General features: G+C 39.5%; 3 protein-coding genes across 3 annotated transcripts; 2 read left to right on the forward strand and 1 right to left on the reverse strand.

Moving 5' to 3' along the window:
- Positions 1-1,671: 1,671 nt before the first annotated feature.
- LOC127642570 (C->U-editing enzyme APOBEC-2-like) lies at positions 1,672-8,334 on the forward strand. The gene is made up of 3 exons (XM_052125209.1): positions 1,672-1,937; positions 4,733-5,267; positions 7,809-8,334. Exons 1-2 carry the CDS (start codon positions 1,690-1,692, stop codon positions 5,259-5,261), a joined length of 777 nt encoding a protein of 258 aa, XP_051981169.1. The 5' UTR covers positions 1,672-1,689; the 3' UTR covers positions 5,262-5,267; positions 7,809-8,334.
- A 1,731-nt stretch (positions 8,335-10,065) lies between these two features.
- pth4 (parathyroid hormone 4) lies at positions 10,066-10,631 on the reverse strand. The gene is made up of 2 exons (XM_052125210.1): positions 10,546-10,631; positions 10,066-10,300 (listed from the first exon to the last, which is right to left on the reverse strand). Exons 1-2 carry the CDS (start codon positions 10,629-10,631, stop codon positions 10,066-10,068), a joined length of 321 nt encoding a protein of 106 aa, XP_051981170.1.
- A 5,443-nt stretch (positions 10,632-16,074) lies between these two features.
- On the forward strand, positions 16,075-21,411 carry LOC127642572 (serine/arginine-rich splicing factor 3). Its single transcript, XM_052125211.1, has 6 exons — positions 16,075-16,196; positions 17,311-17,522; positions 17,617-17,751; positions 19,426-19,464; positions 20,058-20,144; positions 20,881-21,411. The coding sequence occupies exons 2-6, from the start codon at positions 17,320-17,322 to the stop codon at positions 20,906-20,908; spliced, it is 492 nt and encodes a 163-aa protein (XP_051981171.1). The 5' UTR covers positions 16,075-16,196; positions 17,311-17,319; the 3' UTR covers positions 20,909-21,411.
- Positions 21,412-23,561: the final 2,150 nt, after the last annotated feature.

The raw sequence follows: 23,561 nt of genomic DNA on the forward strand, positions 1-23,561 counted from the left end.
CGACAGTTTGCTGATGCTATACAATGAATGGAGAGAGCCGTAAACTGACACCTTTCTGTCGTAAAATCGTCCGTTACTTCTCTTGTAAAACAGCAATTTTATTATAGTAAACTCCACACATACTATAGTTCACTCCAAAATGATTGTTTGGTGTAAAAAAAATAAAATAAATTATGTTTAATTAAATGATGAGTGGTTTATTCAGCGTTGTGAAGCGTCTATTCAAAAAGAACAGCCTCTTGTCTCCTCGGCAGGGTACCATCATAGCATGAGTTACGCTAATCCATGCTAACCTTCTAGGCTTTCCTATCAGAAGGGTTTTGGTGTTTTTAGCGTCAATATAACTTGTAATCGAACTTTTTTGATTCTTGAAACATAATTACATGTTTAAATATGAATACGTACGTTTAACCCTTGTGTGTCAATTTAAAAAAGTTGCTCAGAAGTTTATCGAGGACAAAAATGCCTGTAAAAAAAAAACTGCTATAATAATATATATTAATGTATTCTTTTCCACTTTCACTTACTGACTAATCATTTTTTAACTAACATCTGTCCTGATTATAACTACCAAATATTCATTCATTTTCAGGATTTTAACACATTAAATGTCAGTTTGTTTATATAATGCCACTGTTGTTTTTTCTCTTTCTCTCTCTCTCTCACACACACACACACACACACACACAGAACACACTCTGACATCATACCAACACACAATTTTAGCTGCACTATTTATTAAATTGGCCTGCAGTTCTCTATAATACAGTAAACAGAGAATAGGGGAAAAGCTTTTATTTGCTCCACAGGATAAACATGAAAAATGGTGCCATCTGGTGGGAATTTAAAATTTTTAAAATGTAAATGTTGAACTCAGGGCTCCAGAATGAAAGAATAATATTATATAATTCATGATTTTATGCTTTAATGACACTGGGATCAAATATTGCCATTTTAATGAGTTTCAATGGGGATATTTTTGTCCTGAAGGTCCTAAGTGTGACTATTCTGTGTATTATAGATGTATAGATTACCCCCAAAATAAACACCTTTGGCAAAATGTATGCCGCTTGCATTAACAAAGCCAAAATTATCTAAAAAGACAAAAATGAAAAAGACGAAAATGTTCCAAAGCTCGCACAAGAGTTAAGACCCACCCCAACCTTTTGTTTAATTTCCAGCTGAATTTAGTCTCTTACTTCTCAGATGTTTCGCCTGAGTAAAAAAGTGTCCAATAATCCCACGTCTCCTCTAGAGTTTCAGAAGAGCTCTTAACAACGTATCAAACTGAGCTCAGATTTGCCAAGATACCGAAGTCATCCATCCATCCATACACCTCTACTCAAATGTTTCCAAGAGCCATCCACATTCATTTTATAGCTAACTTTTCCTGTATGTCAACAGCTGACTCATTTGTCCATTTTTATTTAATCTAAGTAACTTTAGGAGAAACATGGCAAGTCAAGTTGATAATGAGAACTCCGTCTCATGAGCTCTAAAAGAGCAACCTCTTGAACCGCTTGTAAGATTTCGTTTATCTGTCATCTCTATTGCAAGGAGTTCTTTTTATAGAACACCAACAGCTGCAGATACACACACATGCAGTATGGCCCTCACACACACACTCCGGTGCCGTTATAAATACCCAAGTGTGTGTGTGTGTGTGTTTGTGTGTGTTCAGTCTCAGAGATGGCTGACAAAAAGGGCAGCAGAAGTGTCAGCTCTCGTCTGACCGTCAAGAGGAAAGAGAGAGCAGAAAATGAACCGAAGAAAGAGGAAAAACCTCCTAAAGAAGAAGAGAAACCGAATGTGAATGGGGAGAATGCACTCGTGGAGAACGGCGAGGCCGCGGCGGTGAGTAACGGAGCCGCAGCGAACGGTGACAATGCAGAGAAACCAGAACCCATGGAGCTGCCACCGTTTGAGATCATCACTGGGTGAGTTTGATAAAGTCATACTGCGAGATTGAAAACTGAACTAGTCTTGGAAAAAATGCACTTTTCTCGCTTATTTTAGGTTGCAATTACGCTTCAACGTTTAACCGTACTTTCGAAAGGTCAGTTCCCTGTAGCTCTCAAATCTCAATGCGTTTGCCATGTCATGCTCCGTCACGTGCTCTGTAAAACCAGTGGCATCACTGACATCAAACCTGGCACAAAGAGTCATATTTTAATATATGCAAACACAAATCAGAGTGATTTCATTATGCAAATGTGGGTCTTTTCCTCACACAATTGACGTCAGAAGGCGCCATATTGAATACTTTGCTTTTTAATCGATTTTTGGAGATGCAACATTCTTCGAAACATCTTTTGAGTTCCACAGAAGAAAGTCGTAACATGAGGGTGAGGTTTAGGGTCAGTTCATCCAAGCTCAACACATGTCTTCTGGATAAAGAATATACATGTGTTTCTCTACGACTGTATCTGTGATCCAAGCTGAACGCTAAACTAGAAGAGATAAACCCAACCCCCACAAGGTCAGTCATTGACAGGCTGTGATGGATCTCCCTGTCTGTCAGCGAAAGAGAACATATAATGAAACATGAAGAACTTTAATCAACTCAAAACCCCTATACAGACTAAACAAGTCTCCAGAAGCATGGAAGAACTTTTAAAGAACCTGTCTGAGGAATAGTTTTGCTCAAGAGGACTCTCTCTCATAGGAGACTTAATTTAGTTCCCCATTCTGTTTCGTTGAAGTATAAACGTATATGTATAAAACTCCTCCTCAGTCATTGACTGTATCTAGGAGAAACCGTTGAGATATTACAGAGATTTGTGTTTTGTCCATTGGTTAAAGATACACATATGGCTTTAACCCTAAACATTTATTGAGGTTTAGATGACCTTTCAACATTTACATGACCAATCCACCACTGAACAAACAGTCATCAGATATCTGAAGTTTATAATCCAACATCATGTTGAAAACAATCCTGTCTGGTGCTATAAGTGTTTGATAATGAGGAGCGGATGAATTTAATTCTGCTGACAAATGTAAGTCATGAATTGTGTTCATTGTTGTATCAGGTTCATTTGGCAACAATAACTCTAAACACTCTCACGACACTCAGATCTGTATATGGGTCAGAGGCTAAGAATAAAGACTGGCACCCACTGCAGGTATTTATAACCCTAACAGCCATTCCAGCTGTCAGACTGTCAAGGTGTTAAAAACGACCGTAGAAACCCCCGAGAGAAACCCGGGACTGCTTGGAATATATTAAAGGACCCCATGAAATCACGATGACTTCCACCAATGGAGTCGCTAGTTTGAATCTGAGGGCGTGCTAAGTGACTCCAGCCAGGTCTCCTTAGCAACCAAATTGGGCCGGTTGCTAGGGAGGGTAGAGTCACATGGGGTAACCAAATTGGCCCGGTTGCTAGGGAGGGTAGAGTCACATGGGGTAACCAAATTGGCCCGGTTGCTAGGGAGGGTAGAGTCACATGGGGTAACCAAATTGGCCCGGTTACTAGGGAGGGTAGAGTCACATGGGGTAACCATATTGGCCGGTTGCTAGGAGGGTAGAGTCACATGGGGTAACAAATTGTCCGTTGCTAGAGAGGGTAGAGTCACATGGGGTAACCAAATTGGCCGGTTGCTAGGAGGGTAGAGTCACATGGGGTAACAAATTGTCCGGTTGCTAGAGAGGTAGAGTCACATGGGGTAACCAAATTGGCCGGTTGCTAGGAGGGTAGAGTCACATGGGGTAACCAAATTGGCCCGGTTGCTAGGGAGGGTAGAGTCACATGGGGTAACCAAATTGGCCCGGTTACTAGGGAGGGTAGAGTCACATGGGGTAACCATATTGGCCCGGTTGCTAGGGAGGGTAGAGTCACATGGGGTAACCAAATTGTCCCGGTTGCTAGGGAGGGTAGAGTCACATGGGGTAACCAAATTGTCCCAGTTGCTAGGGAGGGTAGAGTCACATGGGGTAACCAAATTGTCCCGGTTGCTAGGGAGGGTAGAGTCACATGGGGTAACCAAATTGTCCCGGTTGCTAGAGAGGGTAAAGTCACATGGGGTAACCAAATTGTCCCGGTTGCTAGAGAGGGTAAAGTCACATGGGGTAACCAAATTGTCCCAGTTGCTAGGGAGGGTAGAGTCACATGGGGTAACCTCCTCGTGGTGGTGATTAGTGGTTCTCTCAATGGGGCGTGTGGTGAGTTGTGTGTGGATCGTGGAGAATAGCATGAGCCTCCACATGCTGCGAGTCTCCGCGGTGTCATGCACAATGAGTCACGTGATCAGATGCGCGGATTGACAGTCTCAGAAGCGTCCTCCGCCACCTGGATTGAGGTGAGTAACCGCGCCACCACGAGGAGCTACTAAGTAGCGGGAATTCCAAATTGGAAGAAAAGGGGATAAAAAATCTAATTTAAAAAAGGACCCCATGAAAACTGGAGTTCTGTGGCAGTCTTGAGGTTACCTATATACCAGAATACGCCTAAAAGTTGACAAACCTTTAGCAGATACTTTTAAGCCTTTCATCTTGTCCGCAGGGGCACATAATAGTTTTGCCCAGTAAAACCGTCCTCAGCATCAACATAGGAAAGAAAGCTGCTCTAGTCAAACCATCTCATGGGATCTTTAAGCACATATAGTCTCCAATGTGAAAGTTATTTGAGAGTCAGCTTTCAGCTAAAATACCTTGTAGTGTACAGATAATTCCAGTAGAGGGTGCTGTGCACATCTGTGATAACGATTTCACCACCTCACATCTCCACAGGGATCGAATGGACCCCTTCTTCTTCAAATTCCAGTTCAAGAATGTCGAATACTCCTCTGGGCGCAATAAAACCTTCTTGTGTTATCTGGTGGATCAGGGTCCCGGCACTGACGGTCTCCTCAGAGGCTACATAGAAGACGAGCACTCGGGCGGTCACGCCGAAGAGGCGTTTTTCCATCAGGTCCTGCCCAACTACGACCCCGCCCTCAAATACACCATCACCTGGTACATGTCGTCCAGTCCGTGCGCCGCCTGCGCTGGGAAGTTGGTGGAGATCCTGAAATCTCGGAAAAATGTGCGACTGGCCATTTTCTCCGCTCGGCTCTTTGAGTGGGAGGAGCCAGAGTTTCAGGCAGGGCTAAAGGCGCTGGCGGCCGCCGGCTGTAAACTGCGCATGATGAAGCCACTGGATTTCTCGTACACCTGGGACACATTTGTGGAGAGCGACGATCAGCAGTTCACGCCGTGGGAGGACTGTCAGGAAAATTATGAGTACTATCAAGAGAAACTGGCTGATATTCTACAGTGATAAAGAGTAAGAGAAGTTACAAGCTACTCATGATATATAGTTAAATGACAATCAAGCTACTCTTTAAATATACTGTGTGTGTATATATATATATATATACACACACACTTGGTGACCACTTTGGTAGGTACACCTGTACACCTATTATTCATGTGATCCTCTAATCTGCCAATTATGCTAAATGTGATCTCAGTGATTTCAGATGGGCATGATTGTTGGTGCCGGATGGGCATGATTGTTGGTGCCAGATGGGCATGATTGTTGGTGCCAGATGGGCATGATTGCTGGTGCCAGATGGGCTGGTTCGAGTATTTCTGTAACTGCTGCTGTCCAGTTTTGGTGAGCATGTGCCCACTACGGCCTCAATTTTCTGTTCTTGGCTGACAGAAGTGGAACCCAACGTGGTCTTCTGCTGTTGTAGCCCATCCGCCTCGAGGTTCGACATGTTGTGCATTCTAAGATGCAATTCTGCTCACTTGTACAAAGGTGTTATCTGAGTTACCGTAGCCTTTCTGTCTCTTTACACTCTAGAGACTGTTGTGCGTGAAAATCCCATGCGATCAGCAGTTACAGAAATACTCAAGCCCGTCTGGCACCAAAATTCATGCCATGGTTGAAATCCATTTTTTTCCTGATTCTGATGGTTAATGTGAACATGTAACTGAAGCTCCTGACCCTTATCTGCATTATTTTATGCATTGCACTGCTGCACACCATTGGCAGATTAGATAATGGCATGAATAATAGGTGTACAGGTGTACCTAATAAAGTGCTCACTGAGTGCATATACACACTGGTGGCCAGAAGGTTGGAATAATGGACAGATTTTGCTCTTATGGAAAGAAATTGGTACTTTTATTCACCGAAATGGCATTCAACTGATCACAAAGTATAGTCAGGACATTAATAATGTGAAAAATGACTATTACGATTGGAAAAAAATGTTCAGAACTTCTTAATCTAATTCAAAGAGTTCTCAGCAATGACAGCTTTGCAGATCCTTGTTATTCTAGCGGTCAATTTGTCCAGATACTCAGGTGACCTTTGACCCCACACTTGACCTTTCACCCCACACTTCCTTTAGCCCTAGACCTTTCACCCCACACTTCCTGTAGCACTTGACCTTTCACCCCACACTTCCTGTAGCACTTGACCTTTCACCCCACACTTCCTGTAGCACTTGTCATAGATGTGACTGTCTTGTCGGGCACTTCTCACATACCTTACAGTCCATCTGATCCCACAAAAGCTCAAATGGGGTTAAGATCCGTAACACTCTTTTCCAATTATCTGTTGTCCAATGTCTGTGTTTCTTTGCCCACTCAAACATTTTCTTTTTGATTTTCTGTTTCAAAATTGTCTTTTTCTTTGCAGTTCTTCTCATAAGAGTCTTCTCTTTACTGTTGTACATGAAACTGGTGTTGAGCGGGTAGAATTCAATGAAGCTGTCAGCGGAGGACATGTGAGGCGTCTATTTCTCAAACGAGAGACTCTGATGTACTTATCCTCTTGTTTAGTTGCACATCTGGTCTTCCACATCTCTTTCTGTCCTTGTTAGAGACAGTTGTGCTTTATCTTTGAAGCATTGTATTGCCTTCATACCTCAAAACTTAGCGCCCCCTAGTGGTGAGTAGTAGAATAACTCTTGAGAGAAAGATGTAACCAGCATGTGACTGTTACAGTAAAGCCTTCATTCCTCAAAACTATGATTGACTGATGAGTTTCTAGAGAAATCTGTTTCTGTTTGGCCATTTTTGGCCTAATATTGAGCTTAAGACATGCCAGTCTATTGCATACTGTGACAACTCAAAAACAAACACAAAGACAAAGTTCAGCTTCATTTAATGGACCAAACATCTTTCATCTGTGTTTGATATAATGTGATTTTCTAGCACCAAATGATCAATTTATCATGATTACTCGAGGATAAGGTGTTGGACTGATGCTGCTGTCTAGATTTGATAAAAAATGACATTTTCAGATAGTGATGGTTTTGTGTTTTACATCAGTAATGTCCTGAATATACTCTGTGATTAGCTGAACGCCACTTTCCTTCCATAAGAGCAAAATCTGTCCAATAATCCAAACTGTTGGCCACCAGTGTATATATGCACTCAGTGAGCACTTTATTACACACACCTCAGCTGATTCTACTGTAATGTTAGCATGCATTCTGGGATTGCCTTTTATTATTATTATTATTATTATTGATGAAGACAATGCTGCCAAAATGAGGCATCTTAGAAGGTCCCATCATTTTGCTATGCATATGTTGTGCACTATGAAGCCAAATATACAATCTGCATAAGCAGTGGCGGATTTAGGCATTGGCGACATGGGGGAGTCGCCCAGGGTGGCATGAGGCGGCGGCACACCCCAACAACCAACCCCCAGTCAGCAACTTTGGGGGCGGGTTGAAGCGGGTTTCGCCCAGGGCGCCAAATAAGCCAGAACCGCTACTGTGCATAAGCAGACAGCATCACATATATGGTGTAGAGTAATATGATGACTTTGTACACTGAAGCTATGACATTTCCTCTCTTGCAGGACACGACAGCCCGCAAACGCTTTTCCAACCCTGAAGAGTGTGCACGAGTGTTCTTATGAATGTATGTGAGAGAGAAACCTTTGCCAATGTCGACTTTGTACTTTGTTGCGTCCACCAGTTGAAAGATGTTTAAAGACGTTATTAGCGGTTTCTACGGTGCGTGTGTTAAACGCTAGAATCCTGTTAAAGTGGCGGATTCCTTTAATACCTTTATGTTTTCTGTACTTCCGAGAGGAGGTTTATACATCATGAGGATGGTTGAATTTTTACTATTTAATTTTTTTTTTTTAACAGATCACTTTTTTGTGTATGTGCATTCTTGTTTACCGTTCTTTGGTGCGACACATTTCATATTTCATACAGTTTTATATTCTGAGTCGGTGATAGACTTCAGATTCACTTTATTTATATATTTATGTTCATGCTGGTCAGAGCACAAAATCTTCAACATTACTGCAACGGATGCTTATAATAAATACGTGGGATTCACTATTTTGGAAAACTAATAAATGCTTTTGTCTTGTTCTGGTGTGCTCAGGTTTATTTTATGTGTAACAACTGTGAGGAAAAATTACACAAATGCAAACACGCAAATATTCACGTTTTATTCACTTTATGTTTATAGTGGTTTATTTAAAAGCTTTTTTTTAATCACACTCACTTATGAATAAATAAAAACATTTTATCTGGTTATAGTCGTACATATAAATAAAAATAGCAGAAATCGGTTCGGAAGAAACCATATGCAATCCACCCCACATATACGTTATATATATATATATATATATGTTAAATGCATCTAGCCAACATTAAAGTGATTTTTCAATGCAGTTTTTTTTTTTAAATACAAAAAGACCTACAGGCAGAAATATACAGAAGGGGAAATACATTATATGATGAACAGATCACAGATGAAGAGTTTTGTACATCCGAGCAACCAAGAGCATAGCCAGGAAATCACTTTTGGGTGGGCCTCAACAAAACTGGATGGGAAATTATTTCTTTAACCAAATATTCCTTAAAGAGCATCTATTATGGTTTTTTAAACATGCCTAATTTAGTTTTAAAGGTCTCATACAAAAGATTTACATGCATCCAAGGTCAAAAAACACTTTAATTTGCTTTTAATCATTTTAATAATTTAAATTGCAGCATTACCTTTTATTCCCCTATTGTCAAAAACGACTCGTTCAATGATCCGTTCTAAAGGATTCGTTCTAAACTCCGCCTTTCAGAGCGTCTACTCTGCTCTGATTGGTCAGCTGTTCCCAGTCTGTTGTGATTGGTCTACCGCTTACAGCGCGTGTCGGAAAGGAAACGCCCACTTCCATATCCTAGTTTCAGCTCCGTGTGAATAAATGTCTGTTTTATCTTACCAATTTGAGGCAGAGTCCGATAGTGATACATCAGAAGATCAGCCTGAACCACCATCGCAAACACGACGAGAACAGGACGTTTCTAAGTGGTAAGTTTATTAGTAGTTTGACAATAACGTGAGTTAGCAGAGGCTAACAGCTAACAGGCTAATAGCATGCACTGGCTGTACATGTAAACAGACCAGTGTTTTGGTTAGTACAGGAAGTCATTACAGGAATTACTAACGACTCGGTTCAGGTGTTCAGAATCGGTTCTTTCTTTTAAGAGTCAATTACTCCATTTGTCCTGCACTTTTTTGAATTTTTGAACCTTTGCAGAGTTTTTTACATTCACAAACAGTTATATAACACACTACACGAAAGGTCATATTTAGAAAACCATAATAGTCCTCTTTAACAACAGAGAAGCGGTTCTAACAGTTCTTTCTGAATTTATTTTATAATTTGGGGTCAAAGAATAGTTTCTAATATTGAGACTGGTCTAATCTAAATTAAACTGTGGAGACATGTGTTTGTTTGTTTGTTGCATCCAGACAGTTTTGTTAATTATAATTAAATTAATTAATGTAATTAGGTTAATTATGCCAAGCGTAGCCGTGTACTGTATAATAGTTGCGTTTCAAAAGACAATTTAACTGATAATTAAGAGCCGGTCACATTGATTTGCAGCAACATAAATGAGTTTGAGGCGGCATTATCAACAGAACTGCTTTATTGATTATAACGAGACTGGGTTTAGTTTGGTAATGTTGCACTTTCAGTATACACCGAATGGGACTACAACTGGTGGCAATTCAGAGATTATTCCGGGACTTCAGAAAGATCGGGAGCTTTTTTTCCTCCATCTCCGAGCCCAGCGGTGAGATGCGGTCTGTACGTGTCACTCAAAAGCAACTTTAGCGCCCTCTTGTGGCCACTGCTGTTTGCCGGGCTGAGAGAGCAGAAGCCCCGGGCTGCGATAGCGCCACCTGCTGTCCGGAACGTCGGTGGTCATTGTGCGCGTCTGAGCGGTGTGAAGCCCCTCCATCGCGCTCGACAGCCAAATCAGTCTCTTCAGACTCTGAATAGAGCGGCCGCGGTCGTGCATCAACTGATGCTCTGTGACCGCTCGTCTACTGCAGAGAGAAACACACATCAATTATTTATGATCTGGACAAAGAATTTAAAGGGGCGGCGTTAAATTTCCATTTCATATAAATGTTCTATAGCCTATACAGTATTTAATGCAATTACATCAGAAGTAACTGTATTTAAATTACTAAAAAAATAAAAGTAATCCCTTACTTTACTTTTCCAATGAAAAAGTAATTTAATTACAGTAATGGATTACTTATTAATGCATTACACTGGACAGGTGTACCTCTCGCTCTCCTGACACTGCACGGCGGCGACTATCATCAGGACCATGAGAGCGACGCGCTGCTGCGACCGTTGAGTGCGCGACATCATCCACAAACACCTTATTAACACCTTTAGCAGAACAAAATGACAAAATGTTACATATAAAAAAATACGAATCAAATTCTTAATTTGTATTTTTAGTGCTTTCTAGTAAAAGTACAATTTTATAATACAATTATATAAAATTAATATCTTTAAATATGAAAATAATATAAAATTGACTTCGGTGAATATAAACAAGTTAAAATTAACTTTATTTAATATATATTTAAGTGCTTTGAAACATTGCGTATTGTGAAAAATGCTGCACAAATAAAAAAAGACGACTTTTTGTCTTAATTAAAAACATTATTGTAAGATTTATGCAATTTCATAACGAGTAATATTTATCAAAAAAACTAAATGTTTTTTACATTTATATAATAGAGTTAAAATGACACAATTCAATTAAATTAATTAATTTTTTTATTTTAAGTGTTTTTTTACGTACATAATTTTGTTGAATTGATCTTGTGTTAATGATGTTTAGATAACAAGGAAAATAAGATGAAAATACTAAATAAAATAAAATGTTTTTGCAGAGCTTCATCGGATCACAGAGAAATAAACGATAAATACGATAATGCAAAAATATTGTTCTAATAATCAAATACATTTATAATTAATATAGAAATGCTAAATTCTAAGACTGGTTTGCATTAAATATAACTTCAATGGTTTACGCTTCTGAAAATAGTTTTTACGTGTTTGAAGTCTCATTTAATTTAATTATATTAAACTCAGTAAAATCATTTTAAGCATTTTTGCATTTAAATTTCAAAACAATCTTCCATTTAAATTAAATCGAGTCATCTTTAACAGAAATTACTAAATATTTAAAATGTAATTTAGTTAAAAATTACGTAATTCGTTGCGCTGGAATTTTGTTAGAAAAATTAAAATGCGAAAATCGTAAAAATAAGCTCGAATATTTTTTTACGAATTTTTTACGTTTTAAGAATGTTTCGAGATTTTCACTTAAGAAAATAAATTTGCACACAATGATCGTTATATGTTTGTATCACTGCAAACGACAAACGTTGTCCATGTCAGCGAGATTAAATGCAGCTGTAAAGTGTTTAAGGTGTAAGTTTGAGGTACTCACGCTGTTCCTCTCGTCTCCTCTCGCTGCTGAAGCTTCACTGACACTCCTCTGGAATTATATATACCCCAAACATCTGACACGGGACCTCTGACGTATCTAATGAGGTCTCCTCCTCCAAACACAACATGTTCCAGTCACTTCCACAAGCTCATTAATAAGTGTTGTCTTATTTAACGGTTCCTCACTGACTCTGTGAATCTGCTGAGTAAGACGCCTCCTGTTATACTCCGCGCAGGAGAGATTAAAGACAACATCACACAAACCAGAAGTTTGAAAAGCAGCTGATGCAGGAAGCAATCGATGTGTGAAACGTCCTTAAAAAGCCTTTGAATCTTCCTCTAGTTAAAATGCCTTCAGTCTACTAAGAGCATCACTAAGGACCCTCATCGCCGTGGCAACCCGTCCTGGATGCGGTCTCTGTAGGTGAGAAATGCAGCGGTTTGAGGGGGTGTAGATGTTCCTGCACTGATTCCTGCGCTGTTAAACATCTCTGACTAGCAACCGCCCATAGAAAGAGTGCTTTTAAAGAAGTTAATTGAGCCGTATGTTGTTCCAGTGCAACTCTCTTCAGTGCAACACCAACGGAGAAGTTTAGCTGAATGTTCATGCTACTCTTTTCCATGCATATGATTATGATAATCGTATTCATGATAAAATATGCATTTCTTATTACTGTATTATTCTTTTCAGCGTATAAACAACTTCAGAACGTGCTTTTGGCGCCCCTCTGTGGGGAAAAATGTGCTTACAATTAAAAACACTTTCTGCTTCGGCCACTGGGGGGCAGTACTGCGGATTTCAGTGAGCACTGACCGAGTTGAGCTCTAGAAAAGTCAAGCTACTCTTTCCGATTATACTTTGAGTTCGGTCTGGTGCACCATAGGGTCAATTAAGTTGCTTATTAAGAGTTTGGACGACACTACACACAGCTGACACCCTATATAGTGCACTTTGTAAGAGTGGGGCTGATGCGCGAGTGCACTAGTAATTACATATGTACTCAATGGCTGTATTTCAAAGTAAAGAATAAGCTTAAAGCAGACATGTCAGCCAATACTATTGAGTTGCTCTGACTTGAATGGCATAAAAGTTAACTTTATAACGAGGATGCTAACGGCTACAGCCTCTAGCGTCAGTTGCTAGTGCAGCTCTTGAGGTCAGGACAGGTTTACACACATCTTCATCTGGATGTGTCTGTGTATTACTTTGGTATTATTTGACTCCTGTTGTGTTTCTGCTTTTTGTTTTGTGTTTGTACGCTTGTTATGATTTATTTTTCTTTATATTAAGTGAATTACCCTCATATCGTTTTCTCTTTTGATCTTTATTTGAATGATTTTAGCACTTTTGCTTCATCCCCTTTCATTGAATGTTATTTCTCCTTTTGTCTTTCTGTTCTGGAAACTCTGTTATTGTAATAAAAGGAAAATGGCGGACGTGACAGCGTTTAAACCTTGTGTGACCTTCGGGACATTTTTGTCTTTTTCATTTTTGTTTTTTCAATCATTTTGGCTGTTAATGACATCAGCATAAATTTTGCCAAAGGTGTGTATTTTTGGGTGAATTTTGATATTTCAATCTCAGTTCCTATAATACATCTATAACGCATCTATAACACACATATAACACATCTATAATACGTCTATAACACATCTATAATGCATCTATAACGCATCTATAACACCTCTATAACACATCTATAATACACCTATACTGCATCTATACTGCATCTATAATGCATCTATAACGCATCTATAACACACTGTGCACACAATAGTCACACTCAGGACCTTCAGGACAAAAATATCTCCATTGAAACCCATTAAAAATGTAATATTTGATCCCAGTGCCATTAAAGCATAAAATCATGAATTATATAATATTATTCTTTCATTCTGGAGCCCTGAGTTCAACATTTACATTTTCCACTTTCCACCAGATGGCGCCATTTCCCTCATGTGTATCCTGTGGAGCAAATACAAACTTTTCCCCTATTCTCTGTTTACTGTATTATAGTGTGTGTGAGTGTGTGTGTGTGTGTATTCTCTGTTTACTGTATTATAGTGTGTGTGTGTGTGTGTATTCTCTGTTTACTGTATTATAGTGTGTGTGAGTGTGTGTGTGTGTGTGTATTCTCTGTTTACTGTATTATAGTGTGTGTGTGTGTGTGTGTATTCTCTGTTTACTGTATTATAGTGTGTGTGTGTGTGTGTGTGTGTGTATTCTCTGTTTACTGTATTAGAGTGTGTGTGTGTGTGTGTGTGTGTGTGTGTGTGTGTGTATTCTCTGTTTACTGTATTATAGAGACCTGCAGGACAACTGAATACATGATGCAGATACAAGTGTGTGTGTGTGTGTGTGTGTGTGTGTGTGTGTGTTTGAGTGAGAGAGAGTGTGTGTGTGTGTGTTTGAGTGAGAGAGAGTGTGTGTGTGTGTGTGTGTGTGTGTGTGTGTTTGAGTGAGAGAGAGTGTGTGTGTGTGTGTGTGTGTGTTTGAGTGAGAGAGAGTGTGTGTGTGTGATTGAGTGAGAGAGTGTGTGTGTGTGTGTGTGTGTGTGTGTGTTTGAGTGAGAGAGAGTGTGTGTGTGTGTTTGAGTGAGAGAGTGTGTGTGTGTGTGTGTGTGTGTGTGTTTGAGTGAGAGAGAGTGTGTGTGTGTGTGTGTGTGTGTGTTTGAGTGAGAGAGAGTGTGTGTGTGTGTGTGTGTGTGTTTGAGTGAGAGAGAGTGTGTGTGTGTGTTTGAGTGAGAGAGAGTGTGTGTGTGTGTTTGAGTGAGGGAGAGTGTGTGTGTGTGTGTGTGTGTGTGTGTGTGTTTGAGTGAGAGAGAGTGTGTGTGTGTGTGTGTTTGAGTGAGAGAGAGTGTGTGTGTGTGTTTGAGTGAGAGAGTGTGTGTGTGTGTGTTTGAGTGAGAGAGAGTGTGTGTGTGTGTGTGTGTGTGTGTGTGTGTTTGAGTGAGAGAGAGTGTGTGTGTGTGTTTGAGTGAGAGAGAGTGTGTGTGTGTGTTTGAGTGAGAGAGAGTGTGTGTGTTTGAGTGAGAGAGAGTGTGTGTGTGTGTTTGAGTGAGAGAGAGTGTGTGTGTGTGTTTGAGTGAGAGAGAGTGTGTGTGTGTGTAAACAACAGTGTTATTATATAAACAAACTGGCATTTAAAGGGTTAGTTTCCTGCAAATTTATGAATATTTGGTAGTTATGATCAGGAATGTAAATCAGTAAAAGTGGGAAATAATTAGGGATGGGCAGATTGATACTAAAGTGTTTTTTATTAATTTTTTACTAGTGATCTTATTATTTAGATCACATGAATATGAATGCATCTCAAAAGCTTTGAAGTGGATATTATATGAGTGAATACTTTTCTTCTGCTCAGATACACCAGCAGTCACAGACGGCGCTCATTCTAATAGAAAGCATCTGGAGTTACTCACACTAAATCATGACAAACATAGATGTGTATAATAAACAGCTTTATTTAAATGCAGAGCTGATAAAACATTGTTAATGATCTGTGATCCTGGTTAATAAATGACACCTTATGAAAACTGTCCATGGATTTACTGCAGTAATATTGTATTTACCACAACTGTAATCATTTAATGTTTTTTGTCAGTAAGGTTTTGTTACAATAAAATAATTTTATCATCACCCTAATAGTTTATAATAGTGTAATAATAAAGGTACCAATTTTATCCAAAGAATTTGTAAAAATGTTATTTAATAGAGGTATTGGTAAAGAAAATAAGTGTTATCGCCCATCCCTAAAAATAATAGTAATACATAAGAGTAACTTCTTTAAATAGATGCACAAGTGTTAAGGGTTCATTTATGTTTGTGAATGTAATAAATTGATGTTTTTAACTTAACTGGACACTATACAGTGAAAGTGGAAAATAACATTAATATATAATATTATTATGGCGGACATTTTTGTGCTTTAAGGTCCTGAGTGTGTGTTTTATTTTTAAATAATATTAATAACATAATAATGCATCAAAAGCAATGTAGTTGCTAATCACTGACACAGACAGTGATAATCCAACAAATAAATAAATTCCCTTAGTATTTAGTATATAGAAAATAATTCATTGTTTGTGTTTTTTCTCACAAAAAAAACAACAACAGTGGCGTTATATAAACAAACTGGCATTAAAAGGGTTAAAATCCTGAAAATGAATTAATATTGGGTAGTTATGATCAGGACTGATGTTGATTAAAAAATTTAACAAATTGAAAGTGGAAAATAATATTGATATATAATATTTTTATGGCAGTTTTTTTTGACGCGGACAGGACCTTTATATTAACCAAATGGTACATAAATATAAAGACGCTTCTTTAATCCGGATGCTCCGCCCACGTTGCGTGCGTCATCACGTATGTTCTGGTACGTAAATGCTTTCCCGATTTGCTCGCTGCGCCATTTTCAGAGCGAATCAGAAAGAGAACAACGAATCAAACACAGATAATCACACGGTAAGCTCTTTTTTCAGCTTTTTTTGGTGCACTGTATACATGACAGTCATTACTTGTTTTTATAGATGTAGTATAATCTTAATCGTGTTTTCAGCAGCTGGTATATTCGGTGTTTTAGCGAGTGTTCCACGCGCCATTTTGAACCGCAAACAAAAGCAGAAAACCTGATTGATTCTTTAATTGTTCATTACTTAATATTTATTTGATCGTTTTTGCTTTTACTGTTTCTATACACCTTTTTGTATTTTGCTAGTTTATCAATATTATTAAACATTCTGTTGCTATATTGTAAATGAGTAAATGCAATATTGTAAAATATCAAAAAACACTCCTTTTACAAAGCTTAAGCTCTGCAATGTTAATAATCTGATAAATGGCTAAACCAAATTACAACAAAAAAACAACTGGTCAACTCATAATACTAAGTAAATGCAATGTTATGCAGCGCTAATTCTTGTGCAATGAATTCTAAGCAGAAACTGAGTCAGGTATTGAGGGGGTGGAGGCAGAGAGCAGCCACACCTCTACACGCCTTTATCATATATCTCAATTCTCTTATTGAACCAATGAAGAGATCTCCCTTATATAGAGTGGTTTATTAATGACTTCTTGTTTTACACCTGATCCGAGATCACACACACACACATCTCCAAGAAGCCTGTTTTAGATCTGGAAATCGTTGCATTCTATTTAACGTCTGATAAACATCTTAAAAAGATCAGATTTGCAGTCTTAATCAAATATCTCAAAGACATCTGCTGAATGTCTAATTGACAACTGAGGGGAAACATCTTTTAGACCTATTGCAGATGAGCAAATGTAAAAAAATTACGTTTTCCACATGTACACAATGTCAATAAGTCATTCAGCAGATGTTTTTGAGACATTTATGATTTAGAATATTTGTAAATCTGTTTTTTAAGATTGTGCAATGGCTTCCAGATGCAACCCTTTTAAACAAACGTCTTTGAGATGTTTGTGTGCTATCTGTTCTGATCCGTTTCTGATGCTGGATGTATTGATCGCCATTGCTTCCATTTTTTTTTTTTTTAAATGCTTAGACACCTTGTTAGATGGTTTGCTGGTTATTCATGGTGAGCTCTTTGTACCGTAGATTTGAGTCATGCATCGGGATTGCCCTTTGGACTGTAAGGTGTACGTTGGGAATTTGGGCAACAATGGGAATAAATCGGAGCTGGAGAGAGCGTTCGGCTACTATGGACCTCTGAGGAGTGTCTGGGTGGCCAGGAACCCTCCCGGCTTTGCATTTGTGGAGTTTGAAGATCCTCGTGATGCAACAGATGCCGTCAGAGAGATGGATGGGCGGTAAGTACCGATTCAGACTCTAGAAAATTGCTGTCCTACAGTAAAGCTGTTGAGATCAGTTGAACTTTGGTATTTAATTGATGTCATCATGTAGGACCCTTTGCGGTTGCCGAGTGAGAGTGGAGCTGTCCAACGGCGAGAAGCGAACTCGGAACCGGGGTCCGCCTCCTTCCTGGAGCCGACGCCCACGCGATGACTACCGCAGACGTAGTCCGCCCCCCAGACGCAGGTGAACCTGTCTTCCACTTACCTGTCTGTAGATTTCAGAGATTGAAACTAATCAGATTCTGCCCCTCACTAGACCCTGAGGCCTGTGCTCTCGGCCGGGCCGGTTCTGATGAGTGTCTGCTGGAGAACGTTTGCTCTTCCATCTTCATTTTCATTGATAGCCATTAAACACGACTTATGCCAGACTGAGCTACTTAAATTCTACTAGTTTTACGATTATTTAAGATTTTAAATTAAAACCTGGAAGAGAATTGGCATTTTCAAGCTTGTGGGCTTTCTTCTGGAATTTCTAATGAGCTATTCAAATGGTGGTTTTTAATGCATGCAATGGCTTCAAGATTCACATTATGACTGTGTAATTTATGTTGTAAATCAACTTTCACACTTCATTAAAAGCTCATTGTAAATTCCAGAGGTGACCCAAATTAGCCTACAAATTGACGCTATGAATGAACTGCTTTATTGAAGTAAGTTTTACCATGATAAGGTAATGAATACATTAGTGATAATACTGTAAAACTACTTTAGATCATGAGGGATTAGTGTTCATTATGAAACATTGTAAATTGGCGCTCTCAGCCAAGTAATCTTTTGGTAATCAGGACTAATATTGATTGGAATGCAATCTTTTGTTGACTTAAATGAAGGTTGTTTTTGATTATTTTCCTTTACCTATATTAATAAAAATGAACCCCGTTACAGAGTCACCACCATGCCTCTCCTCACCACCCTCTGAGTCAGTCTACTAGTCCTCTTTCAGCATCATGTGACCAGCGTGCCCCGATCAGCTGGCTGCGTTGGTGTCACATGACCCAGGCATGGCCGGTCATCAGGTCGCACCAGCCCATTGGTTCCTGAGCATGCCGTTGTCAGCTCCTCCTCCAACCTTAACACCCAATCGTCAGCGGCCCACTTCACATTCCTGACCAATCAGCGTTTTACGTTACCCAATGTCTACACTACAAATCACCAGCAACAGCCTTCAGCTAACCAATAAAAGCAGGAAAAATCCACTACATCCAGCCCCCATCCGCAAGCCAGCTAATCAGCTCGCAGCATCTGGCCTGCACTTTCCCACCAATTCTGCTCCCTGGCCGCCAGCCACCTCCCCTTCGCCTTTTCTAGCTTGTTGAAAACCAAAAAACTAGTAAGTTTTTCCTGCTTCATACAGTTTAATGCTGAATACAGATGTAAGATGAGGAGCAATATCCTATTCAGTTCAATCAAGCAGGGTTGGTATGAAATCTTTAGCAAACTCCTGAAGGGAGATTGACGTTAAGCTGTAAGCAGACTGATGGGGAGCCCAAACGGAGGTTCAGGTTACATAAAAAGCGAGGGCTTTGAGAGCTGCTCTTGGTTTGTGTCACTGTCTTCATTCTGTTGTGTTGTTTGCAGTCCGTTTCTGTTGAGTTTCCAGTGAATTCACCACCTAGTGCACTACTAAGACTCACTTTACTAGAGTTTAACTCTCTTAGACTGTTCAGACCAGTGTCACAGTGTTTCTTTGTGGTTCTCCAAACCCTCATGTGTTGAGATCTCAGCAGCAGAGCGGATCTCCACTCCACCCCTGTATCAGGGAGGTGAAGAGTGTTTAAGCAGGTTGGAGTTTCAGGGGTTTTGAGGTGTGTTTTCCTGTTGATTAGCGCATGCTTACTCTGTTGCTCTTTTTCTTTAGATCTCCCAGGAGGAGGAGCTTCAGTCGTAGTCGTAGCAGGTAAGAGACCCACATGTTCTCGTATGATGTAGAACATTGCTGTAGTCAGTAAGTCTTGAGATGACAAAGACTCTGGACCAGGAGATGCACCACATTTTAAGTCGTACAGTTCTGATATTGAAAAGCAAAATATACAGGAAGCCCAGTGAAGTTGTGTATATCAAGACCAAAAGAGGACCTAACACTGAACCTTGAGATACCCCAGTGGTTAGCTGATGTAAACTAGAGTCTTGTTTTTCAATCCTGGTCCTGGTGTGTTGCCCATTTTGAATGTATGCCTTATCTAACACTCCTGGCTCTATGGATTAGCTCACTAGTAAAGAGCTGAAATAAGTGTATCAGAGTCCTTTTGACCATTGTTACTGGAATAGTAGCAGAGCAACTGGCAACTTTTCAAATGTTCAAATTACACAGACCCTAAACTATCCGCCTCTTAAGATCTGTTTCTCTGGATATTTTGAATGGGATTTTTTTCTGCTGGAAGACTTTTGAGCTGTATTCCAATAGTTTTTTTTTCCATCTTTGGGTTCTTGTGTTTTTAATTTTAATAATTGGGCATATCTTGCTAATCATCTTTTCACGATTCTGTCCAGGTCTCTTTCCAGAGAGCGCAAGAGGGAGCGATCTCTGTCCCGTGACAGGAACCACAAGCCCTCTCGATCTTTCTCCCGATCAAGAAGGTAAGAATCAAATTTCTTTATACAGTCCTTCATTATAAACCTTTTTTATTTGTATCTTTTCTCCCCAATTTTCAATTCCAACTACTTAGTAGGTCCTCGTGGTGGCGCGGTTACTCGCCTCATTCCGGGTGGTGGAGGACAAGTGTCAGTTGCCTCCGCTTCTGAGACGGTCAATCCGCGCATCTCATCACGTGTCTCAGTTCCCATTGAGCGCGAGAAACACGAATCGTGACACTACCCTCCCTAGCAACCGGCCCAATTTGGTTGCTTGGGAGAACTGGCTTGAGTCACTCAGCATACCCTGGATTCTAACTCATGACTCCAGCTGTTATAGTCAGCATCAATACTCCCTGAGATACCCAGGGACCCCTATAAACCATTGTTTTAAAGTCCTGGTCATGGAGTATCCCCAACTTTCAGGAAGTCGTTGAGCCTGTTTGAAAAAGGTGATTAAAATCGGTACTGTTGGTTAAGGAAAGACGTGCCAAATGGACCATTTTAATGTACTCCATGACCAGGATTTTATTGTACTCCATTGCCCCCCTAGATTAAACTTGTGCCCCTAAGTAACTTCTGACTGTCCCTTCCTGGTCCGGTAAAGTGGTGGGAAACCACTTTCCCACTCTAAAGATTGCATTTTAGGACCAGCCCTGTGCTACAGATTAAATATAAATATGGTCTTGTGAAATGATATCAAATGCTGAGCTCATTTTTCATGTTCTCTTTTTTTTTATAGTCGTTCCAGATCTAATGACAGAAAATGATCTTCAATGCTGAAAAGAACATTATGATGGAAACCTCGACACAGATCAAACATCTTTAAACTTTGATAAAGACTTCAATGCCCCACAGTCTGTTTGAATCCCCCATGTTCTTTTTTTATTATTATTATGAACATTGGTTATTTTAGCGGTTCTGTTTTCTTCTGTGGCTGTGGTCATGCCACTTCTGTTTGTGTGGTTTGCAGGTGTGACACGTCACTTAAAGCATCAGCACTACATACAATTTTAAGAATATTTTTATTTTGTTTTGTTGGTGTAAGAGGGGGTTTGTGAATGTGAAGGGTTCCTCTGTGATGGGTCCTGCTGCACTGTCCTCATTTCCTTTTCGTCATAGGTTTAATTTGTGCTATCAGGACGGTGGCAGCAGAGTGGGCGATGTTGTAATGGCACTATGACAGCAGCAGGGGGAACAATGGAGAAAAGATTTTTTTATTTTCTCTTCTAGTGTTTGTACGTTTGTAATGTTGATCTGAATTAAAACTGTAAGAAAATAACCTTGTGTCTTCTCGTTTCTGTATCTTGTGGTTTTTGTGTATAACTTTAATCAGTATGGGGGGGGGGGTTATATGACTGTTTAAGGAAAAGTTCACAAGGTCACCTTTTGGTATTTAGAGCTTTTCAATGGATAGAAGTTCGAGTTTTCAAGTCCGCTTTAGTCACTCTTCTAAATGATTGTGGTCAAACTTCCATCTCAGTGTCCTGATACAAACAACCCCTCATAGTTGATTTGTGTAGCTTTAGCGACATGGTCTGAGAGCGTTACGTTGCCAAAACGTGTCTGCTCTACTACATCTCAGTCGCTCTTGTTTTTGTACGTTTGCTACAGTGATCTTCACAGACTGGGATGTTTGTGAAGGGGAAAGCCTGGTTAAATATCAACCAATTATGGCAACTCTTGTTCAAAGTCTTACAGTAACTGCAGTTTTCATTTGCTCCTTAGTGATCAAACCTGCTTCTAGGAAGTTCTGTTTGTCCTGGGTATCACTTAAGAATGCAGGTTGAATGTGCACAGGTTTGTAGTGTTACCAGTAGAGGGTGATAATGAGGCTTTAAATTACTGTAATGAAACCATCGACTGATATGCTGTTTGACTTCATCTCGCTTATATATGGACTGGCAGGGTTTCAGTTTTCATAGTCATGGAAAGTTTAAAATGGTGCTTTCCAGACCTGGAAAAGTCTTAATACACATTTGAAATGGCCAGGGTTTGCCACCCCATTGATCACCCCCACTCGCAATTGAGTTTTGGTCATTTTTTTGTTGTCTTAGGCACAATTTAGTTAAACAAACACCCTGTTGGATGATGTGCCCCCACAGACTGATCACTGGTTTCTGCCCGACCACCCTGTGAATATAAACCTCCCAACACCGCCCCTGCCTACGGGTACAATAGAACTTCCATAGAGATATCCATATTGTCTGTTCTTTTCACTGAACTGGTCAAACTGGTTCACACAGTCAGTTTTGATGAGTCCTTTGCTAATTGGTCTGAATATTCCTTATACAGTCATTTCAATTGACTGGAAAGGTTGTTGAATGGTTATGGAAATTAAATGGCAACAGCCATCAGGCGTGTCAATCAGGGTACTAAAATGCAATCTTTGGGGGGGGGGGGGGGGGTATTTAGATCTTTAGGGAATAAGTGGTCATCTCATGGGAACTGTAGGGAGGAAAACATCCTGCCACCCGGCAATGGTGTCAATATATACAGATTTATAATAATTGTTGTGGTGCAGTGGTTAAAGATATGGCTGATGATCTACAGGTTGTAGGACCCTCAAGGCTCATCCCTTTGGGTAAAGCACTTAAACTTAGTTTACTCCAATAGTAACAGCAAAATGTAATTATACCGAATCAGTCAGCTAATCCTCTAATATCAACAGTTATTCAGTCATACCCATGGATGGATTAAGACGCCCCATGGCGTGTCACGTGACTACGTTCACTTTTAAGCGCTACAGGAGGTTTGCCACATTTGGTTGGATTTTTCAAATTGACGGACAGTTTGGAGCAATGTCTTACACGGCCAACTATATGTACTTTTTCATTACGAGCCGGTCCAAAATCATGTGTGGTATTCGAATACCAAAATCACTATTTGGTTATTCTGCACGTGTTTAGAGGTCTTCAACCCGATCTGAGTCCGACAAAGAACCAGAACCAGAGGTTTTTCTTGTGAAAAGTGAACTCTCACACAGAATCCCTTTACTACAGTGTATATCATTAACTTCAGTTCTTATTCATTTTACATGTGTTTTTTGTAAAAATGTACATTTAATAATATAGCAATGGATGATATGGTGGTATAGTAAAAAAGAAACTTCCATTTTAAATGAATGAATGAAGCAGTTGCACGTGATGTGCCTGTTCATTCTAATGCTCAAAATTCCCCGCGCTTTTTATTTATTTTTATAATTTATTAAGCTTCAAACAAACAAAGTCAATGTACAGTCAAAACTACAATAATACATATATAAAGAGAAAAACAATACAGTCAGGGGGGAAGGCTAAACATTATAAATATATTGAAGGACTCGCATATAGAAACAGTTTTAATTGCTTTCTTATTATGTCAATGAAAAATAGTCTTGATATATATTTGAATTTATTTTTCAAGAACCAAAAACAAAGGTTG

The sequence above is a fragment of the Xyrauchen texanus genome, unplaced genomic scaffold (assembly GCF_025860055.1).
Source record: "Xyrauchen texanus isolate HMW12.3.18 unplaced genomic scaffold, RBS_HiC_50CHRs HiC_scaffold_703, whole genome shotgun sequence".
In the NCBI taxonomy this organism is placed as follows: domain Eukaryota; kingdom Metazoa; phylum Chordata; class Actinopteri; order Cypriniformes; family Catostomidae; genus Xyrauchen; species Xyrauchen texanus.

Coding starts and splice junctions, on each gene's coding strand:
- LOC127642570 (XM_052125209.1), top strand. CDS start 1,690: ATGGCTGACAAAAAGGGCAGCAGAAGTGTCAGCTCTCGTCTGACCGTC. Junction 1,938..4,732: donor CCGTTTGAGATCATCACTGG/GTGAGTTTGATA, acceptor ACATCTCCACAG/GGATCGAATGGACCCCTTCT.
- pth4 (XM_052125210.1), bottom strand. CDS start 10,631: ATGTCGCGCACTCAACGGTCGCAGCAGCGCGTCGCTCTCATGGTCCTG. Junction 10,301..10,545: donor CAGTGTCAGGAGAGCGAGAG/GTACACCTGTCC, acceptor TTCTCTCTGCAG/TAGACGAGCGGTCACAGAGC.
- LOC127642572 (XM_052125211.1), top strand. CDS start 17,320: ATGCATCGGGATTGCCCTTTGGACTGTAAGGTGTACGTTGGGAATTTG. Junction 17,523..17,616: donor GTCAGAGAGATGGATGGGCG/GTAAGTACCGAT, acceptor GTCATCATGTAG/GACCCTTTGCGGTTGCCGAG. Junction 19,465..20,057: donor TTCAGTCGTAGTCGTAGCAG/GTAAGAGACCCA, acceptor GATTCTGTCCAG/GTCTCTTTCCAGAGAGCGCA.